Source organism: Crotalus tigris, unplaced genomic scaffold, assembly GCF_016545835.1.
Source record: "Crotalus tigris isolate CLP2741 ecotype Arizona unplaced genomic scaffold, ASM1654583v1 scf7180000017598.18339901613:2243638, whole genome shotgun sequence".
Taxonomy (NCBI): domain Eukaryota; kingdom Metazoa; phylum Chordata; class Lepidosauria; order Squamata; family Viperidae; genus Crotalus; species Crotalus tigris.
In genome coordinates this window covers 1-19,691 of record NW_024096502.1, presented here as the reverse complement: position 1 = coordinate 19,691, position 19,691 = coordinate 1, and the positions used below count along the sequence as shown (strand labels likewise).

At 40.6% G+C, this 19,691-nt stretch overlaps 1 protein-coding gene across 1 annotated transcript; it reads right to left on the bottom strand.

Moving 5' to 3' along the window:
* Positions 1-10,152: 10,152 nt before the first annotated feature.
* On the bottom strand, positions 10,153-16,862 carry BLK (BLK proto-oncogene, Src family tyrosine kinase). The gene is made up of 5 exons (XM_039365995.1): positions 15,953-16,862; positions 15,128-15,204; positions 12,967-13,117; positions 11,549-11,680; positions 10,153-10,672 (listed from the first exon to the last, which is right to left on the bottom strand). The coding sequence occupies exons 1-5, from the start codon at positions 16,095-16,097 to the stop codon at positions 10,461-10,463; spliced, it is 717 nt and encodes a 238-aa protein (XP_039221929.1). The 5' UTR covers positions 16,098-16,862; the 3' UTR covers positions 10,153-10,460.
* Positions 16,863-19,691: the final 2,829 nt, after the last annotated feature.

Here is a 19,691-nt window from a genome sequence, read left to right as displayed (position 1 = left end):
AAAACATATTTTAGTATTAATAATACTTCAAAGGTTTTAGGTGAGAAAATCCCAGGATTGGAGACCAAGCAATGGGTTTATAATCTGAGTTTATTATCTATTTTTAAAACCACAAAGTACCTAAATTCACATTAGTTTAGCCTATCATTGTGCAAATCCAGCCACTCTCTATCAAGATTGTTAAGTTCTCAGTGAAATGGCAATGATGCGAGAAGCAGTTGTAGTTCTCAGGAACCTCTTTATTTCTGTTCAGCATACTGGTTACAAGACACCGACAACGCCCAAGTCTCCCTGCCCCTTTTATAGGCGATCCCCGGGCCAAACTGCAACATTTGGCAAAGATGATATTAGTTGCCACTATTTTTATTATTATTAATGGTTTTAATATGAGAATCTTAATGGTTTTTGACTTTCACTTAAAATCTCCTTCAAATTGAGTTGGTGAAAATATTTTCCTAGCAATCATATGGGTATGGTTTGTCCTTACCCCTTTCAGCATTTTTTTCAAATTCATAGTATTAACCTTATCAATTTAGGACACAAAATAATAAGACAGAGTGAGTAAGAAGAAGCCACTATTATTGCTAACTTCACAATTATACATATCAATAATAGGAGAGAATATGTATAGTTCTTGTGTTGAACTGTTGAACACTCCCACATATGTTTTAATGGTCAAGAGGGACAGTTTGAAAAAGTAATGCATATTTTAAACATTCTTAAACATTTAATGCATTACTGTAATGCCTTTTGGAGGAGACTTGAAAGTGTTTTGCACAACGTCTTTTGCACTATTATTCAATTTTCGTCGTAAAAAGCTCTCTTAGCATTCATCTTTTAGCATACACTGAGAGAAGGGAGACACCAAGTGGTCAATTAGAAGAACGATACAATATTTTTTTTCTTGTCCCGCCTTCTGTGTTAAACCTCTTACTGGTATTGCGACAGGAAAATACATATGCAGATTTGTGAGTTTGAATCAGTTTAATCCGAAGCTAAATCCCCTGAATCCATCTTTGGTGGATTGACTGGTACTATTATCATAGTCCTAGGCACTCACGTATATTCTCCCCTTAATATGACTGCAGGGTCCCACATCAAGCTGTATGTTACATAGTGACTGGCAGTAAACTGAGGGCATATACTGGTCCAGTATCTCATTCTTTTATAAACCACACTGTGCTTAAATGGTTAGATGGCCTAGACGTTGGTATTTGGACATAGATCTTTTAAACATTTATATTTTATTGTGTTTTACTAAATCTAAGTGAAATGTTAATATGCTGTATATTGCTAGCCCCTATATGGCAATGCCATACGCTAAATAAATAAATAAGATGTACCTTTATTGATTGAACAAAATATTTCCATTTCAGCCAATTCTGCAATTACTCATCAACATCCACAACAGGAAAAGATGCAGGAAAAATGGCTTTTCCCCTTACTTATGAGAAAGAATATTTGGCTGCAGCTGCCACTTGCCCAGGAGAGCAGAGCAGGCAATAGATTTTTTTAAAATGTGTGCCAATGTGCCTACAGTAAAAAAAATGACAATAAAGGCTATCTTGTCTTGTCTTACCTACCTTACCCTACCTTACCCAACCTTATCCTATCCTATCCTGTCCTGTCCTGCCTTGCCTTGCCTTGCCTTGCCTTGCCTTGCCTTGCCTTGCCTTACCTTACCTTATCTTACCTTATCTTATCTTATCTTATCAAGACCCATCTATTTTGTGTTTAATTTTCTTGATCATTTGTAACTGTCCATACATAATTTAATTATATTCATAATTTTACTCATCATTTGTATTATAATAATTCACTTCTGCTTTACATTTTGATATACATTTTATATGCTATTTGTACATTTTATACATTTTGTGAATTTTATGCATTAATGCTGTATTCTGCTACAAAATACAAAGTAAATAAAATCAGTGCTACATCCTAACCTTTCATCAACAACATATTGATATGTGCTTTTGTGCATATTTGATGCCTAAATTATGTATAATTATAATTAGTATAATAATTATGCATTATAATTATTTAAAGCAGTGGTTCTCAACCTTTTTAATGCCCCGACCCCCAACCGGTCGTAAGTCGAGGACTACCCAACCGGTCATAAGTTGAGGACTACCCAACCGGTTGTAAGTCGAGGATTTTCCCTGCCCGGGAGTGCCGCGCATGCGTGGTGCCGCCCCCTGCACGGGCCGAGGCGTAGCTGGCAAGCGGCAGAGATGGCACAGGCCGACCACTGGCTGGGCCACCAGCTGGCCCAGCCCAAGGGAGATAAGGCTCCCACGGGGCCCCATGCGCGCCAGCAACCCTCCCTGTGCCCGCCAGCCTGCCACCTCCCACCCCTGGCCCTCTTTTACTTACATTTTTAGTAGTTGCTCAGCAGGGAGGGGTGGAAACTTCCAGACAGCTCGCCTTCACTGCAGACAACTTGCAGCACCGTTTGCAGAATGGGACTTTTGGCGGGCTCAGCAGGGCAGAGACAGTCTGGACAATTCCTATTGGCTTTTGAAAGCCAATAGAATTAGACTCTATTCAAGAGAGTCTATTCTATTGGCTTTCAAAAGCCAATAGAATAAAAGGGAGTAGCACAGCTAAGGAAAGGGGGAAAAAATGGCGGACTGCGTTGTTTGGTGACCCCCGTGAAATGGTCGTTCGACCTCAAATGGGGTCCCGACCCACAGGTTGAGAACCACTGATTTAAAGGAACAGTTTAAATGCTTACGGTAAATGCATTCACTAGTTATCAGAATTGTGAGACAGCCTAGGACAGTAGTTCTCAACCTGTGGGTCAGGACCCCATTTGGGGTCGAACGACCATTTCATGGGGGTTGCCAAACAATGCAGTCCGCCATTTTTTCCCAGCATTTGCATTTTGCAGATCTGAAAGACGCTTGCTAGCCTATATGGGCTAGACATTCAGCCACCCCCATTAATCATGTTCATTCCCAAGTCACAATTTAACGCCTTGGTGCATGAATGATTACACATGACTGTACTTCCTCCTTAGCTGCATCCCACACAGATTGTACTGAACTGCGCATTGGCAGCCGTTCATCCACCTACTTGCACACACAGCTCTTTGAATTTGCATGACAACCTTAACACCAGTTCAGCTAGTTAACCAGCTGGCAGAAGGTGCAGGAGCAGCAAATCTGCCCTGGAAGCTGCCAGGTGGAGACTACCCTTGGAGAGAACTTTCTTAGTTCATAAAACTATTGGTCTGATTCCTTGATAGGGATTTCCCAGCTGTAGAGAAAAAAAAGGAAGGTGCAGCTCAATAAAGGATCAATGAATTATATGCACAGCTCAGGTTCCATCTTTAACATTTCTTTTTTCTTAAAAAAATAATTTTATTGAACATTACATATACATATAAAACTAATACAAACTATAAACAAAAAAAATTGCAGGAAAAAAGAAAAACGGAGAAGAAAAGTTTAAAAAGAGAAAGAAAAAAAATGTAACCTCCCCTTTCTTCTCACCCCTTTCTTCTCAGCAAGTATAAGCAATTTTAACAACTTATTACCCTCTCTTAAAATACAACAGTCTTTTCACTCTGTGTCTCACCCAATTCTTTATAAATGCATCTTTAAAACTTCACCTTCCATCCTATTCAGTAAAAGTCCAGGAAGAGTTACCACAAATTTATTTGTTATAAACTTGATCTAATAAATACATTTGAATTCCTTCCTTTTACATTATATCTCATTTTCTATCATTAAACAAAACCTCCAAACACCACCTTTCAAATTTATCAGTAAAAATCTAATAAAAGTTACTGGAGGTATCAACATAACCATTTTAAATATGGGGTCTTTGATGCTCTCTGAGCTTGATCGTTTTCCTGCAGACATTTCATTACCCAACTAGGTAACATCATCAGTGCTACAAGGAAGTGAGGTTTGCTCTCTGTTTATATACTAGTGACATGTCAATGTCATGTAGAAGCTGTTAATCTTTATGTGCCTATTAATGATTGATTAGTCTGAGGCTTCCAAGTATTCTTTAGCAGTTTTGGATTTGGCTTGGTCTAGGATGCTCACAGTTTCCCAGTTGAAACTATGGTTAAGTCTGTCCATGTGAAAATAAAGAGCTTTCATCTTCTAATGCTAATGGGTGTTCATGGATCCATTAAAAATTTCCAGAAATAACCTATTTATTTTAACCTTGATCAAACCAACTTTATATTACTTCCAATGTCCCAACAATCTTTAGTTCTTTTCATTTTCTCTTTGTCTTTCTCACAAAATCACTGACAACCTTAACAAATCCCTTTTGTAAATCCAATACAAAAAAGGTTATCCAAAACAGTCTTCTGATCTTCAACAAGCCCCTGTCGAAAATCCAATACAGAAAGGTTATCCAAATCATTTTTCTGGACTATTATTTATATGTCCTTTTTAGTTATTAGAATTTCAGCTGGTTTCATTTGTACGTTCAATACAAGTAGACCTCGATTGTGACAGTTCATTTAGTGACTATTTGAAGTTATCACAGTTCACATGATTAAAATTCAGACACTTGGCAACAGGCTCATATTTATGATGGTTGCAGCATCCCTGGGTCATGTGATCCCCTTTTGTGACCTTCTGACAAGCAAAGTCAATGGGGAAGCCAGATTCACTTAACAAGTGGTGCTGGGTTATTAGCTTAACAGCTTCAATGATTCACTTAACAGCTGTGGCAAGTGTTGAGTCCGTGGCGGGAAGCAGACACGAGAAGCAGTTGAAGTTCTCAGTTTTCTTTATTCTGCGTTCAGCTTACAAGTAGATGGCTTCTGCAGCTCCCAAAAACCTCCCAACTTCTTATATAGACATTTCCCGGGTAAATGCGATACTTTTCCTGCGCCAGCACCCGCGCATGCGCACGGCGCTGGCGACAGCCTGTCTGGTCCCGGGCAGCTTTGCACCTGCCCGGGACTGCCTGCAAACGCCCCGAGCCGTTTGCAAGGCTCGGACATAACACCCCTTTCCCCCAGGCTAAAACTACTACCAACATATAATCATTTATTTTATGCAGTGTTCTGCTTCTCAGTGCTCCTATCGTTACCTGGCTTTTGTTTAGCCAGCAATGTTATGTAATCCTCTAAGTATTTAGGAGACTTCTTTGCTCTCTGTGACCTTCTCAGCTCTGGGTTACTCGAATGAGTTCCCTGACTGGAGGGAGATGTGAGCCTGTTCTCCTTATTTTGCCTTGGTGCCTTCCAAGGACTGTGCCCCACTGCCTGGCCTGCTTGCTCGCCCACCGGGCTCGTCAGGCCAGGGCTTCTGTCACTTTGTGACCTGGTTGACCTGCCTAGCTGTAGACCCTCGGGCCCCTTGAAGTGATAGCCACTGCTGGGCATCTCTGTTGAACCTCCTAGGTCCATCCAAGACCTGTCAGGAGGCTGTCCATTCCCTGAACCCCGTTCTGTGTCCGGGCTTGTGTGGGTTTCTGTACTTTCCCAAAACTCAGTTACTCCCTGATTTGGGCTAGAGGTGTTGTAGTCGGGACTTGGTTCCTCGACCACCTCCCTGTATGTTTGACCCCCTGTAGGATTTGGGGTAAGGTCAGGCCAACCTTGGGAATTGTGTGCCAGCTCTCTTGCGGGGAATGATTTGTTGGGATGCCCCCGGGTATCCTCCGTGACTGGAGTGCTGTGTGATGTGTGTGGAAAAGTATGCCCCCGGGGTGACTCCCTGGCTGGAGTAGGCGTGGATGCCTGGTAATTAGGTAGGCTCGTAGAATTCTTGTTCGGAGCTCTCGCGGAACCCTGGGATGGGCCGTTTGTAGCTCCATCAGTGGAGATGGGCAGCAGCTCATGCCCTTCCCTTTGCTCCAAAGGGTCCCCCTCCCCCCCTGGAAAAGACCCAGGAGTCTCATCTGAAAAGTCCCGCCGAGGGCGGAGTTGGTCGATGTGCCGACGCAGGACACGACCGTTGTCCAGGGCAACCTCGTAGGAGAGAGGACCTGTGACCCTGGAAATAGAAGCGGGGACCCATGTATGACCAGGCCCGTAATTGCGAGCCCAAACCGGGGCACCCACAAGTAGTTGTCTAGGTGCCCTAGGATGTGAGGTAGATGAAGGCAGTCTGTCCGGATGCAACCGGTCAAGTTTAGTAGTAAGTTGACGCCCCCAACGAAGTTCAGCTGGGCTTCTCCCTGTAGAAGTGGACGGTGTGGTGCGATAAGAAAGGAGAAAGTCAGCCAACCTGTGATGCCAGTCCCCGTAGGTGAGTCTTTTCAATGCGTCCTTTGTGATGCGCACCATACGTTCAGCCATACCGTTGGTGGACGGGTGGAAGGGTGCAGACGGTGGCATGACGAATCATGTTTGCCTGTAAGAAAGCTTGGAATTCGGAGGAAGTGAATTGAGGGCCGTTGTCGGACACAATGACATCTGGCAGCCCGTGTGCAGCAAAAATCCCCCTCAGTACCTGAATAGTCTTTGCAGTGGTGGTGGATGAGGCAGGTACAACCTCAAGCCATTTCGAATGGCTGTCAACAAGGACCAAGAAGAACTGGCCCTGAAAGGGCCCAGCGTAGTCAATGTGCACCCTAGACCATGGGGACTGCGTTTCCTCCCATCTATGCACGGGAGCTTGGGGCATCTCTGGGCGAGATCGTTGGCACAGGTGGCATGCATGCACCTTAGCCTCAATATCTTTATCTAAACCAGGCCACCACAAGTGGCTGCGCGCAAGGGCCTTCATACGAACAATGCCAGGATGACCCTCGTGGAGGGATTCTAAGACCCTAGTCCTCATTGAGGTGGGAATGACAACTCTGTTTCCCCAAAGCAGACAACCCTGAGAAAGGGACAACTCGTTCCTTTTGGACCAGAAACTCTGAAACTCAGGACTAGGGCAGTGCTCAGGCCAACCGGACAAAACCCAGGAATGGACACGTGAAAGTGTGTGATCTGTACCTGATTCAGCGGCAACATCCCTGGCACTAAGAGGGAGCTCGGGCAAGGCTTGGATTGATAGAATGTTGACAGCTGGCGCAGGGTCAGCGTCTACTACTGGCAGAGGCAATCTACTGAGGCCATCAGCATGGCCCATTTCTTTTCCAGGCTTGTGGAGTAAGGAAAAATCATATGCAGACAAAAAGATAGACCACCTAAGCATTCTAGGGGAAATGATTTGGGGAGTCTGCTTACGTGTGGTAAACAGTCCCAGCAGAGGCTTATGGTCAGTGAAGACCGTGAAGTGCCTGCCATATAGAAAGTCATGGAATTTTTTAATTCCAGCAACAACAGCCAGAGCCTCCCTGTCTATCTGAGCGTAGTTGCGCTCAGCAGAAGACAATGTTCTGGAGTAATATGCAACAGGAACCTGAGTTCCATCAGACCTGAGGTGGCTCAGGACAGCTCCAACCCCGTAAGGGGACGCATCACAAGCGATGCACACAGGAAGGGACTCGTTGAAATGTGCAAGTACACTGTTAGAAGTGAGCAAAGCCTTGACTTTGTTAAAACAACCCTCATGCGTTTGTGACCACTGCCACACTGCTTGCTTGTCTAGTAGCCTGTGAAGAGGCTCAGCTACACTAGCTTTTTGTGGAAGAAAAGAATTGTAGAAATTCAGGAGGCCCAGGAAGGCCTGAAGTTCGGCCTTGGACTTTGGCCTAGGTGCTTCTAAAATAGCAGTCAGTTTGGATTCAGCAGGGTGAATCCCAGCAGCATCAATTTTGAACCCCAGAAATTCAGTAGAAGGCACCCCAATCATGCATTTGTCTTTTTTGAGCTTGAGGCCTGATTTCCTGAATCTTAACAGAACAGCTCTTAGCCTTTCAGCTAGAATGTGGGTGGAGTCTCCGCAATTAAGACAATCCTCAAAGTAGGGGCAAACCCCCGGTATGTCACCGCAGTTGGTTTTCCATTACGCTTTGGAAGATGCCCAGGAAGCGACATTCACTCCAAACTGCCAGCCTTTTTACCTTAAAGGTCCCCTGTGGTGAGATGCAGATGAGTGGGCAGACGCCGGCTGGACATGGGTCCACAATAGTCGAGGCTTATAACAAGGGGGGGGGGGGCAGGCCCCTCAATCATCAAAACAGGCAGCTGTTGATATGCTTGAGCTAGGTCAAGCTTTGCAAAAACACGCCCCCCCTTGAGAGAGGCCAGGATGTGACTGACCACAGGAACAGGATAGGAATGTTGCTGCAATGCCTTATTGAGTGTGCATTTGTAATCAGCACAAATGCGAATGTCCCCATTTGCCTTTAGAGGCGTGACAATGGGGGTCTCCAACGGGCTGGAATCAACAGGTTCTAGGATTCCCTGTTGGATTAGTTTGTCTAATTCAGTGTCAATCTTACTTTTTAAAGCAAAAGGGACCCTTCTTCGCTTAATCTCTAATGGGAGTGGACAGTGGGGTCTAGCGTAAGGACAAAGGGGTCCTTTGAATTTTTCTTATGTTTTTTCATGTGCCCAAAGATGGGGGCTGAAAACATCTGCAAATTCTTTTGCAGACTTACTGTAGGTTCCTAGTGTTGTAAAACTGTTGAGTCCTGTGACGTGTATCCCCAGGGCCTCAAACCAATCGAGTCCTATGAGACTCGTTCGTTCACCCCCTACTACTAATAAGTCTAGTGGACCTTCAAAACTATTGTATTGCACGTTAAGGGTGGCCTCCCCCTTAACACACACTCTTGAATTTTGAAAATCTGTTAACACAATGTCAGAAGGCCTTAACTTGGCCTGAGTTCCACTACCGGAAAAAATCTTCCTAAATGTATGCAAGGAGATAATTGAAAAGGCAGACCCTGTGTCTAGTTCCATAGATAATGGAACCCCTTGTAGCTTCACCTTGAGTGACAGCTTTTTCTTAATGGGCTTGTGTGTGCCTGTCCTAAGGATGCTTCTTCGCGAAGCGCAAAACCCTACCCTATTCTGGCTGGGGACCCTGGTACCTTTCAGGCGCAGTTCTTCCTGAGGTTGTACCTTTCGTCGGCCCAGACACATAGCTGCAATGTGTCCTTGTTTTCCGCATGCCCGGCAGGTAGCGGAGCGGAACTTGCAGTCGGTTCTCCTGTGGCGACCTCCACAGCCGATGCACTTGAGCGGAGCTGAAGAGCTTCCCTTCTGTTTTTCTTCCTTCATGGGGTGGAGACGGTCGACTTCCTCGTCCGGATCCTCCTCGGAGTTTCTTTGGACGTCTTCCTGGTGCACGGATGCAACCTCTGGACTGTTTCTGATCGGCCGCATGTTCTTGACAGCACCGCCTGCTGCTTCTTCTGCGGTGACTTCCCTTAAGGCATCTTGGTAGGACAATTCTTCTTTAGCAAAAAGTCTCTGTTGTAGATCTCGATGCCTTAACCCGCACACGAATCGGTCCCTCAGTCGTTCTTCGAGGTCTTTGAACTCGCAGTGCTTGGCGGCCTTCCGTAATGCGGTGATGAATTCTTTTGCCGACTCACCGGGCCGTTGATCCCTCTGCTCGAAGGTGTGGTGCCATGCGATGACGGACATCTTGGGGTGGAAGTGCTCCTTCAGTAGCTTCTTCAGATCTGCGTAGCTTACAGACTCTACTGGAACAGGTGCTGCAAGGTTTTCTGCGATGTCGAAGGCGTCTTGGCCGCAAACACAAAGCAGGGTGGCAGCCTTCAAGCTCTCTTCCCTCACTTGGTTTGCCTTGAAGTAGTTCTTCACCCTGGCTACGTATGACTCCCACCGCTCTGGATGTGAGACGTCGAATTCCGAAAGCCTTCCGATTTTCGCCATCTTCAGGAGACGGGTCTATCAGCCAGCCTACCCTCGAATGCGCACTGGATTGGCGGGTAGCTGCCGAGTCGATGCCGTTCCGCCGCTCAGGACTCACTTGGGTAAGCTTACACTTCTTCCTTTCCAGGCGGTGTAAGGCGATCCCACCTTCGTCGCCAGTGTTGAGTCCGTGGCGGAAAGCAGACACGAGAAGCAGTTGAAGTTCTCAGTTTTCTTTATTCTGCGTTCAGCTTACAAGTAGATGGCTTCTGCAGCTCCCAAAACCTCCCAGCTTCTTATATAGACATTTCCCGGGTAAATGCGATACTTTTCCCGCGCCAGCACCCGCGCATGCGCACGGCGCTGGCGACAGCCTGTCTGGTCCCGGGCAGCTTTGCACCTGCCCAGGACTGCCTGCAAACGCCTGAGCCGTTTGCAAGGCTCGGGACATAACAGCAAGAAAGACTGTAAAATGGGGCAAATTTTACTTAACTGTCTCAGCAACATAAATGTTGGGCTCAGTTGTGGTCATAAGCTGAGAACTATCTGTATTTTTCACTTTCCATAGCCACTTTGTAGTTCATCACTGGGTGATGAAACCAAAGCCAGGCAAAGACATGCAGTAAATAGAGCTTCAGAGATGGATATGCCTTTACTTCTATGACTGGGAACAACTTTGCAAAGTGCAGCTAAGAGGAAATTCTCCCCAACTATTCCATGCTATGATAAAACCAACTTTAGCTTTGATGATCACAGATCAGGTCTTTTGGGGTTCTGATTCATAATGTTTTTCTGTGGTTATATAAAAGTCTTCAAGGGTAGACTGGAGGTATTCAAATGTTGGTCGTTCTTCTGGGTTGTCCTTCCAACATTTTAACATAATTGCATAGAGATTAGACGGACATAATTCTGGACAAGGTATCCGGTAGCCCTGTTCTAGATGTCTGATAACGTCATGATTCATCATAGCTATTGGGAAAAAAAGGAAAGATCAAACTATACACAAACCATATAATGCACAGATAGTTCTTAATTTACGATGGGACCAAAATTATATATTCTGAAATTCTGAACCAACTCAACTATTTCGAGTTCCTGGTAGCTTTATATCTTGCACAATGTATTTTCCAAAACTATTTAAAAGTAAGATTTTCTAAGCAGGAAGCATTACCATTTAAATGTGTTTGTGGTGATTATTACAGTTATTTATTAAGTTCTCCTATTCTTGTTTACCATTCAACTTTGCAAATGCATACAAATCCCACCTGTTTCATCAAAAAAAGCTGATGAGCCCCTTAAAAATAAAGACTAAGAACCTCATGAAATCAAATTCAAACACATTTGAATCTGAATTAGTAAATGAGCCATTTGAAGTGCATCTGAAGGCAATTGAAATATATATTTGAAGCCAGTGGCTAAGGCATCAAGCTAGAAAGCTGGAGACTATGAATTCTAGTCCCATCTTAGCCATGAAAGCCAGCTGGAGATCTTGGGTTAGTTACTCTCTCTCAGTCTAACTCACCTTACAGGATTGTTGTTATGGGGAAAATAGGAGGAGGAAGGTATATTGGTTATTTATTTATTTATTTAAATTTATTTGCCTCCATCTCGTATCAAAACAACTCTGGACAGATAAGTTTGCCCTGAGTCATCTATAAAAATAATAAAGGCGGGATACAAATAAATAAATAAAATAAATAAATATACAATGATGAAAAGCTGTCTAGTACTGGGCTGAACAATTAGCCTAACAATATCCCTTCTGAGCTTTTAGCCATAGCGGAGGAATCAGAGAGAAGCATTGGCTCAAAGCAGTGAAGGGTTTTTGATTGCAGCCTGCCTTACCTGGATAGGGAGTCTGCCCATACGTAATAATTTCAGTGAGAAGAATTCCAAAGGACCAGACATCAGATTTGATTGTGAAAAGTCCGTAGTTAATTGCTTCTGGTGCTGTCCATTTGATAGGAAATTTGGCACCTGCCATTAAAGAAGTCATTTAACATGAAAACCTCCCAGCATAATTTGGTTCTGAATATCTATTTTGAATTTCTTTCTTAAACTAGACAAGATATTCCAAAGTGTAGGAGTATGAACAAGAACATAAAGATGCCAGACCAGGAACTTTTGACCAGCTCACTGATACTGATTACTATTTGGGGATGTGAAGAAGTTCAGCACTGAAAGTGATCCTAAGTGGTTTATTTATTTATTTATTTGGCCAACTTAGTGCAGCCAATATATCAGAGCCAGTTCAGTGTATTGGTTAAGGAATCATGCTAGAAACCAGGAGAGCATGAATTCTAGTCCTGCCTTAGACACAAAGCCATCACTCTCTTTCAGAAGGACACAATGGTAAATCACTATATCAGATAAAATTCAGGAGTCAAGGTTGTGTTTTGAGCTTACCGTGCACTAGATTTTGCATATCTCAATTCTACCCAACATTACTTCTCAAGTAATATTTTAGGCCTGCAGGAAGGGAAGTGGGTACACTGTGTCAGATAAAGGAGGATATGTTCTCTTTTCAAAGCTCAACTATTTAAAATCCTATGCATAGGAGAACAGTTGGGTTAAGCAACATCTGATTTATGTGTTATTTCATACAGGATATTTGAATATTGCCTCTCATGTACTAGACATCTAAGCAGAATATAATAATGAAAGACCAGGCTAGGCTAGGTTAGGCTATAAAGGTGGAGGGATGGATAAATAGAACAGTTTGTCTTTCTGCCTCGATATCCATGCTGTTTCGATATTTTTGACTATAACAAACACTCAGACTATTTCAAAGCATTCACAGAGCTTCCAGTAATCTTTTGTCATAACAATTTGATAATTTTCCTCTCCTACAATCTTTCTGCCATTAACAAAGTTACTAAAAGTAATACACCTGAATACCTATTAATAGGACAAAAATGGGAAATTCTCTTAGGAGGCAAACTTTATATGGGATATCTACTTTCTAAGCTATATATTAATTTATAGGTAACAGCTGGCATTTTGACTTATACTCAGAAATAAATTAATAGCCAGTGCAGCTCCTAAAGTAACAACATTATGTGACATCACCATGATTGTCCAGTAAGTACACTGACAGCTCCATTTTGTACCAGCTGACTCTATGATTGAAACCAGACAGCATTCTTTTGTAGTCAGGTAATAAACCTTGTGCACAAAAAAGCAAATCTTTTACCTCCAGACTTTTCTTGTTCAGTGGAATATGACCCACAATTCTATCTCTTTTACCACAAAGATTCACTAACCTGCCTGTGCAAGGTATTCATTCTCTATGAGTCTAGCCAGGCCAAAATCAGCAACTTTGCAACAAAGGGACTCTGAGACCAGAATGTTGGCTGCTCTGAGGTCTCTGTGGATGAAGTTCATTCTCTCAATGTATGCCATCCCTTCAGCAATCTAGGAGAAATAGTCAACAGTGAACATGTCTGGTGGTGAAATAATCCAAAGGTTATCTTGCTCAATGGGAGAGGAGAGTTTCTGGGTTTGGTGAGGGATAAAGAGAGCCACATATTTCTATTTCTCTCAGTTTTTTTTAATTGCAAGTTGGTTCCATCATATTTCTGCATCAGCTTGCACATTTACAGTTTTGCAAGTCCTTTTCCTCTTTTTCATTACATTCACTAATGTGATTTTTTGAGTGCCATTGTCCTTAACAGATCCATTTGGGAAAAACACTTTAAAAAATGGAAAATTGAGTAATACTGTAGTGAATTCCAAAACAGAAAAGTGTTTTGGCTTTTGCTTGCGGCTTCTGGAAATGAAAATCCTAGTCATTTTTTGCTCTTGCTAAGCCAGGCACGTTATTGAAAATGACTTTCCTACTGTATTAGCAATTAAGATGCAATCCTAGATCTTCTGCCAGCAAACAAAGCTCTATAGCCCTGATGTTCTGCTCAACCCCACAGCTTTTTATTTTCTTCTAACTAAAAGGACACTACATTTTAAAAAATTCCATATAGATTTGTTGGGTTTTTTTCACACGGTTTCAAAAAGGATATGAAAATGTATTTTCCACAACTATGTCATATGCCTAAACTGATTTGCTTTTTGTTCAAATGCTGCTCACCTCAGTGGAAAAAGGAGCACCCAGAAGAGTGTTATTTCCTGTCCTGATGTCAATGTGATAAATATTGGTCTTGATTTCCTCTCAGTGTACTAGTGAGGCTGACCACAGTACCAAATGCACACTGATAGCCTTCTAATTTTAACTTTTGTGTAGAAATAAGGGGTCATCGCTTGGTGTGCCTGGGGCCTATTTACACAAACAACACTATTGCAATGACATTTGCTACTAGACTCTACTTCTGGTAGTCATCTATTGCTGGTATTGGCTGTGTTCATGATGCAGGTACTTTGTGAAACAATTTGAAGTAAATTGGCATTTCAATCAATATGTGTTTTATAGTTCATGGAAATAACTCAAAAAAGTATTTTGTGGGCTTCTACTGCATTCAGTCTTTACCACAACATTGTCAGGCATGTCAGGCTTTGAAACTGATCTCTCCATGACCATTTGGTGAATGTCATGATAGGGTAAAGAGACTCACCTTATTGAGGAGATGGGTGGCATGTAAATTTAATACATAAAATTGAGCCTGAATCTTCAAATATGATACAATAACCAGGAAACCTCTTTTGGGGGGCTCACAGTCATGTTCCCTCAGAGATTATCTGCTGGAATTTACATCTCAGTGGTGATCGGGAAACAAACCTCTCTGTGTCTCTTCTTATTATTTCTGTTGTTTCTTTTCTTTTTCTTTTGTCTCTCACAGATACACCTTCAATACATTTTTTTTCTTTGTCTTCCTCCACTACTCCTTCACATTCTTTCATTTTGACTCTCTTTGGCAACTCTTTCCATTTTTTTTTCTCTACCACCTAATTTATATGTCAATCACTTCTATTTTGGGTTACTCCCCATTTGCATCTAATCATACCAGAAACATCTCATGGCACCATCTTTGCTTTTTCATGTCCTCAAGATGTTGCAATCAACTTGTCTTCAGCTCTTCCATGAGACACCCTTAAGTTCTTCCTAATTGTATCAGTATTTTCTCCTTAAGCCAAAAGCAACTTGGGGTGGTTTCAATTTATTTCAAATCTGACATGCTTTGTTGCCCATCATGTTGACAATACAGGGGATCGATCTAGTATCTATTATCATTTCAGACCTGTGCTCACATGCTTCCTTCCCTTAAGTTCCTAAGCACTTTCCACTTCTGTCCCTTCCCCTTCCCTTCTTTCCTCTCTGTCTCCAGCCTTTATGCTTATCTGTGCTACCTTTCCCCCTCTCTTCTCTCTTTTGAAAAAAGCTAGATAGACAATGATTGGGGATTCTGATACTATATAATTTCTAGGTTGAGAAGATAATGAGACTTTGTACCACTAGGGCATTAAATAATTTACCTGAGCAGAGAAATCTATCAGTTTTGAAAGAGACAGCTTCTTCCCTTGATTGGTGTCCAAGAAATCAAGCAAGCTTCCTGTCCAAAAATAAAAACAGCAATAAAAATATAAGGACATTTTTGGTTGAAATAAATATTCATAAAGGTGGATGTGAGAATACTTTATTAGTTAAGTCAGTTTTCAGTTGGTATTTGGGTTCAGCTTTAGGCTTTGAATCTTGCCAAGGGGCGAGAATTATACCACTTAATTAGTGATTTTTTAAAAAATCAGATTTGAAATGATTTTGTAATGGTTGCATTACTATATTACTAGATTGGGAATTGACCTCTTAGAATACTTTTCAATTTGCTGATTCTTCAATAAAATTTTGTTTATATTTATGAATAGATTTACTATCAGTGTGGCCTGCCTATGGCACAGCCTTGGGTTTGGTAATCATATTGTCAACATTACTCAGTCCCTTCTTTGGGAAATGGCTAGAGAAGGGGAAAAAAGAGGGAAAAAAGTTGAAGGAGAAAGACTAGATGCTTCCCCTAAAATAGGTCGCTGTTAACAACAGAGTTCCTGCACTCAAAATGCTAACAAAGGTAAGGATGGAAAAATTACAGGCTTTGTGTTGTCTTTGGGCAATTTACTTTGATAGTTGCTTGTACTGTGAACCTTTCCCTATGAACAGGGAAAATAGACTACTCCAAATATTTGAGGCTCATTAAGCAAACCACAATGCTTGGGGAAAAAAAACCCCTACAATCAGGTTTGGCCTGCTTAGTTCAGATCTATAGCACCGATAGAGATCCATTAGAATGATTAACAAGACATCCTTACCATTGGCCATGTATTCTGTTACAATATAAATTGGCTGCTGGGTCACCACAGCATACAATCGAACCAACTTATTATGCTGAAGTCTTTTCATCAAGTTGGCCTCAGCCAAAAAGGCATCGGGGGCCATGCTGCCTTCTTTTAACATCTTGACTGCAACCTTCACATTGTTCTTGTAGTAACCTGCAAAGGGGGAGGGGGGATTAATGACTATTATATAAAACAGGTTTGTGGGCAAATGGTGGCTTTCAAACCTAAAATCAGCAGCCCCCAGAACACTCCAAATCTGCCCCACCACCTTTTGGGAGCAAACCACCGAATAAGAGTGTCAAAGTTTCCATAAAGTTTTCATAGGAAACAAAATAAAAACTGGGGAAAGGGAAGGGCTTTTTAAACCATGGGAAGATTTGAAAGTGGACAGGGAATCATAAATTCCCCCAAACAGGAGGAATTGTTGGGCATATTTTCCTCATTAAAAATCTTTCTTTTGAATTGTATGGCAAGATTTTGGAACTGAGGGTGTGATCATTTATTAGAACAGACTGCTTATTACTTTAGCATAGCTATATCTATTATGACTGGCTGTGGCTGATCAGAATTTTTCCCACCAACTGCTATCTGATTCTTTTTTCTTTAACTAAAAATACCACAGATTGAAACTAGACCCTTATTTTATTTGCTTGTTAGATTTATATTAAGAAATTCAGGATGATTTCTTTAAGAAACACAAGGCTGGCTCAGAACCATTGTATGAAATGAAGCAACATAAAAACAATGCAATAAACAAAGCAATTCAAGCAAAAATAGAACTAATCATCTTTGATACAACTATACCACTGTCTTCAAGCTTCAGTCTCAACTTATCTCAGTGTTGGGGGAAGATCCAATACTTTGGGGCCTTTTGGAAGGTTAAGAGGATGAGGCCTGCTGGATTTCAAGGGGAAGGTTTTATTAGGGCAGGGGCTGCTGTGGAAAAAGCATGCTTCCAAGTTCCCACTTGATGGCAACATTTTTTTTTTTTTTTTTTATTGAAATTTTTCAAAAGTTTTACAAATAAAAATCCACCCCCCCCTCCCCAACCACCCCACCCCCCCCCCGACTTCCCAGAACTGAATAGAGGATTATTTAACAAATATTTTAAAAATAACATTTGCAATTTATAAAATAATTAATAATAATAATAAAAATCACAGTAATAATATATATAATAATAATCTACATAACATAAACTTTAAAATGAATAATATATACTAAAAAAGAAAAAAAAAATAAAAAGAGAAGAGAGAGAGAGAAAGAAGAAAGAAGAAAGTAGACGAAGAATAAAGCATATATATATATAAAAAAAAAATATATATGAATAATAATACATAAAAAATGTATATATATAAAAAAAGAAAAAGAAGAAAGAAAGAAAGAAAAAACAATCATTACAAATTATAAAAAGGCTAAATAATATTTTCCCATATCCAAATTATGTTGTATAAAATTTATCCATTTTTCCCATACCGCAAAAAATTTTTCTTGAGATTGCTCCTTTAAGAAAGCCGAAATCTTTGACATTTCTGCCAAATACGAAACTTTATGAAACCATTCTTGTAAAGTAGGCAAAGATTCCTTCTTCCAATATTGTCCTATTAACAACCTAGCGGCTGTAATCAAATTTAACATCAATATAACCTCCTTAGCATCACAGTCAATAACAATACCTAGTAAAAATAATTGCGGAGTAAAGTTTACCCTCCTTTTAAAAATTCTTTGAATATTCCACCATATCTTAATCCAAAAAGCTTTTATATGCTTACACGTCCACCAAATATGGTAATAGGTAGCATCCAAATATCCACATCTCCAACATTTCGGCTGTAGATTAGGGTACATAATGGACATTTTCTTTGGGTCAAGGTGCCATCTATAAAACATCTTATAAAAATTCTCTCTTAAGTTTTGCGCTTGTGTGAATTTAACATTTCTTATCCAAATAAGTTCCCAAGTATCCATTGAAATCGTTTCACCAATCTTCTGTGCCCATTTAATCATACAATCTTTAACTAGTTCAAGTTCTGAATCTAATTCCACTAAAACCCCATAAACTCTCTTAATATGGGTTGGCCTTTGATCTCTTACTTGTTTTAAAAAAATTTCATCTTCTCTAAGACAGCCCATTTTACAATCCATCTTCCATCTATCCACTATTTGTCTATATTGGAACCATGAATAAGTTAAGTTTTCATGTGTTAACTCTTCCAAAGATTTTAACTGCCCGTCTTGGCCATCCCATCTTAATAACTGTACGTAAGAGACCTTGTCCATATTTACCCCTTTCCTTATACCTTCTATGGCATGCCGAGGTATAGCCCATAATGGTATTTTGAAGTCACTTTTATAATACTTTCTCCACACTCGTAGCAAAGAGTTTCTTATAATATGAGACTTAAAAACCCAATCCACTTTTTTATTAAATATTAAATAGGCATGCCATCCAAAAAATAGGTCCCAGCCTTCCAAATGAAGTATTTCTGTATTTGTTAAATTCACCCAGTCGCTAATCAATGTCAATACTACAGCATCATAATACAATTTCATATTTGGTACCTTGAGTCCACCTCTCTCACGAAAATCTTGCATTATTTTAAGTTTCACCCTTGGTTTTTTCCCTGCCCAAACAAATTTATTAATACCTTTTTGACATTCATCTAAATTACGTTCGTTCTTTAAGATAGGTAACATTTGGAACAAAAAAATAAACTTTGGCAGGACATTCATTTTAATAACTGCAATTCTGCCCATAAGGGATAACTGTAAATTATTCCAGTTTTTTAAATCCTTCTGTACCTCAATCCACAGCTTTTCATAATTATTTTTATACAATTTTACATTAGAAGCAGATAATGTAACCCCCAAATATTTTACCTTATCAACAATTTCAAAGTCTGTTAAGTTAACTAGAGCCTGTTTATCACCATTAGTCATGTTTTTAGCTAATATTTTGGTCTTATTATTATTAATTTTAAAGCCAGAAACACGTCAATATTGTTGAATCAATTGTAATAATTTCACCACCGAAGAAACAGGTTGAGACAAAGTAACAACCAAGTCATCTGCAAAGGCTCTTAATTTATATTCTTTTTTATTAATTTCTATTCCTTTTATTTCTTGAGACTCCCGAATTTTAATCAACAAAATTTCCAGTGTTAAAACACACAATAACGGAGACAACGGGCATCCCTGTCTTGTTCCTTTTTCTATTACAAAAGCCTCTGACAAACCCCCATTTACAATAATTTGAGCAGTCTGTTTTTGATATATATTGGATAATACTGGTAATATATTTTGTCCAAAATTCATCTCCTTGATTAAACACAGCATAAACTGCCAATTCACTTGATCAAAGGCTTTTTCAGCATCCAAAAATATCAGGCCTGCAGAGACTTGGTTATTCTTTTCTAAATACTCTAATAAATTAATAATTTGTCTGTTATTCTTCATATACCTTCCAGTTATAAAACCCGATTGATCCCTATGTATAAACTGCTGCAAGATCCCCATAAGCCTGTTAGCTAAAATTTTTGCAAAAATTTTGTAATCCACATTTAAAAGAGATATAGGCCTATAATTTTTAGGCAAAGTAAGATCTTGACTATCTTTTGGAATCAATGATATAAATGCATTACGCCAGGATGGTGTGGAGGGATTCTTAACACAGGAATTAGAATGTTTTTATTTAAATCAGTTTCACACAACG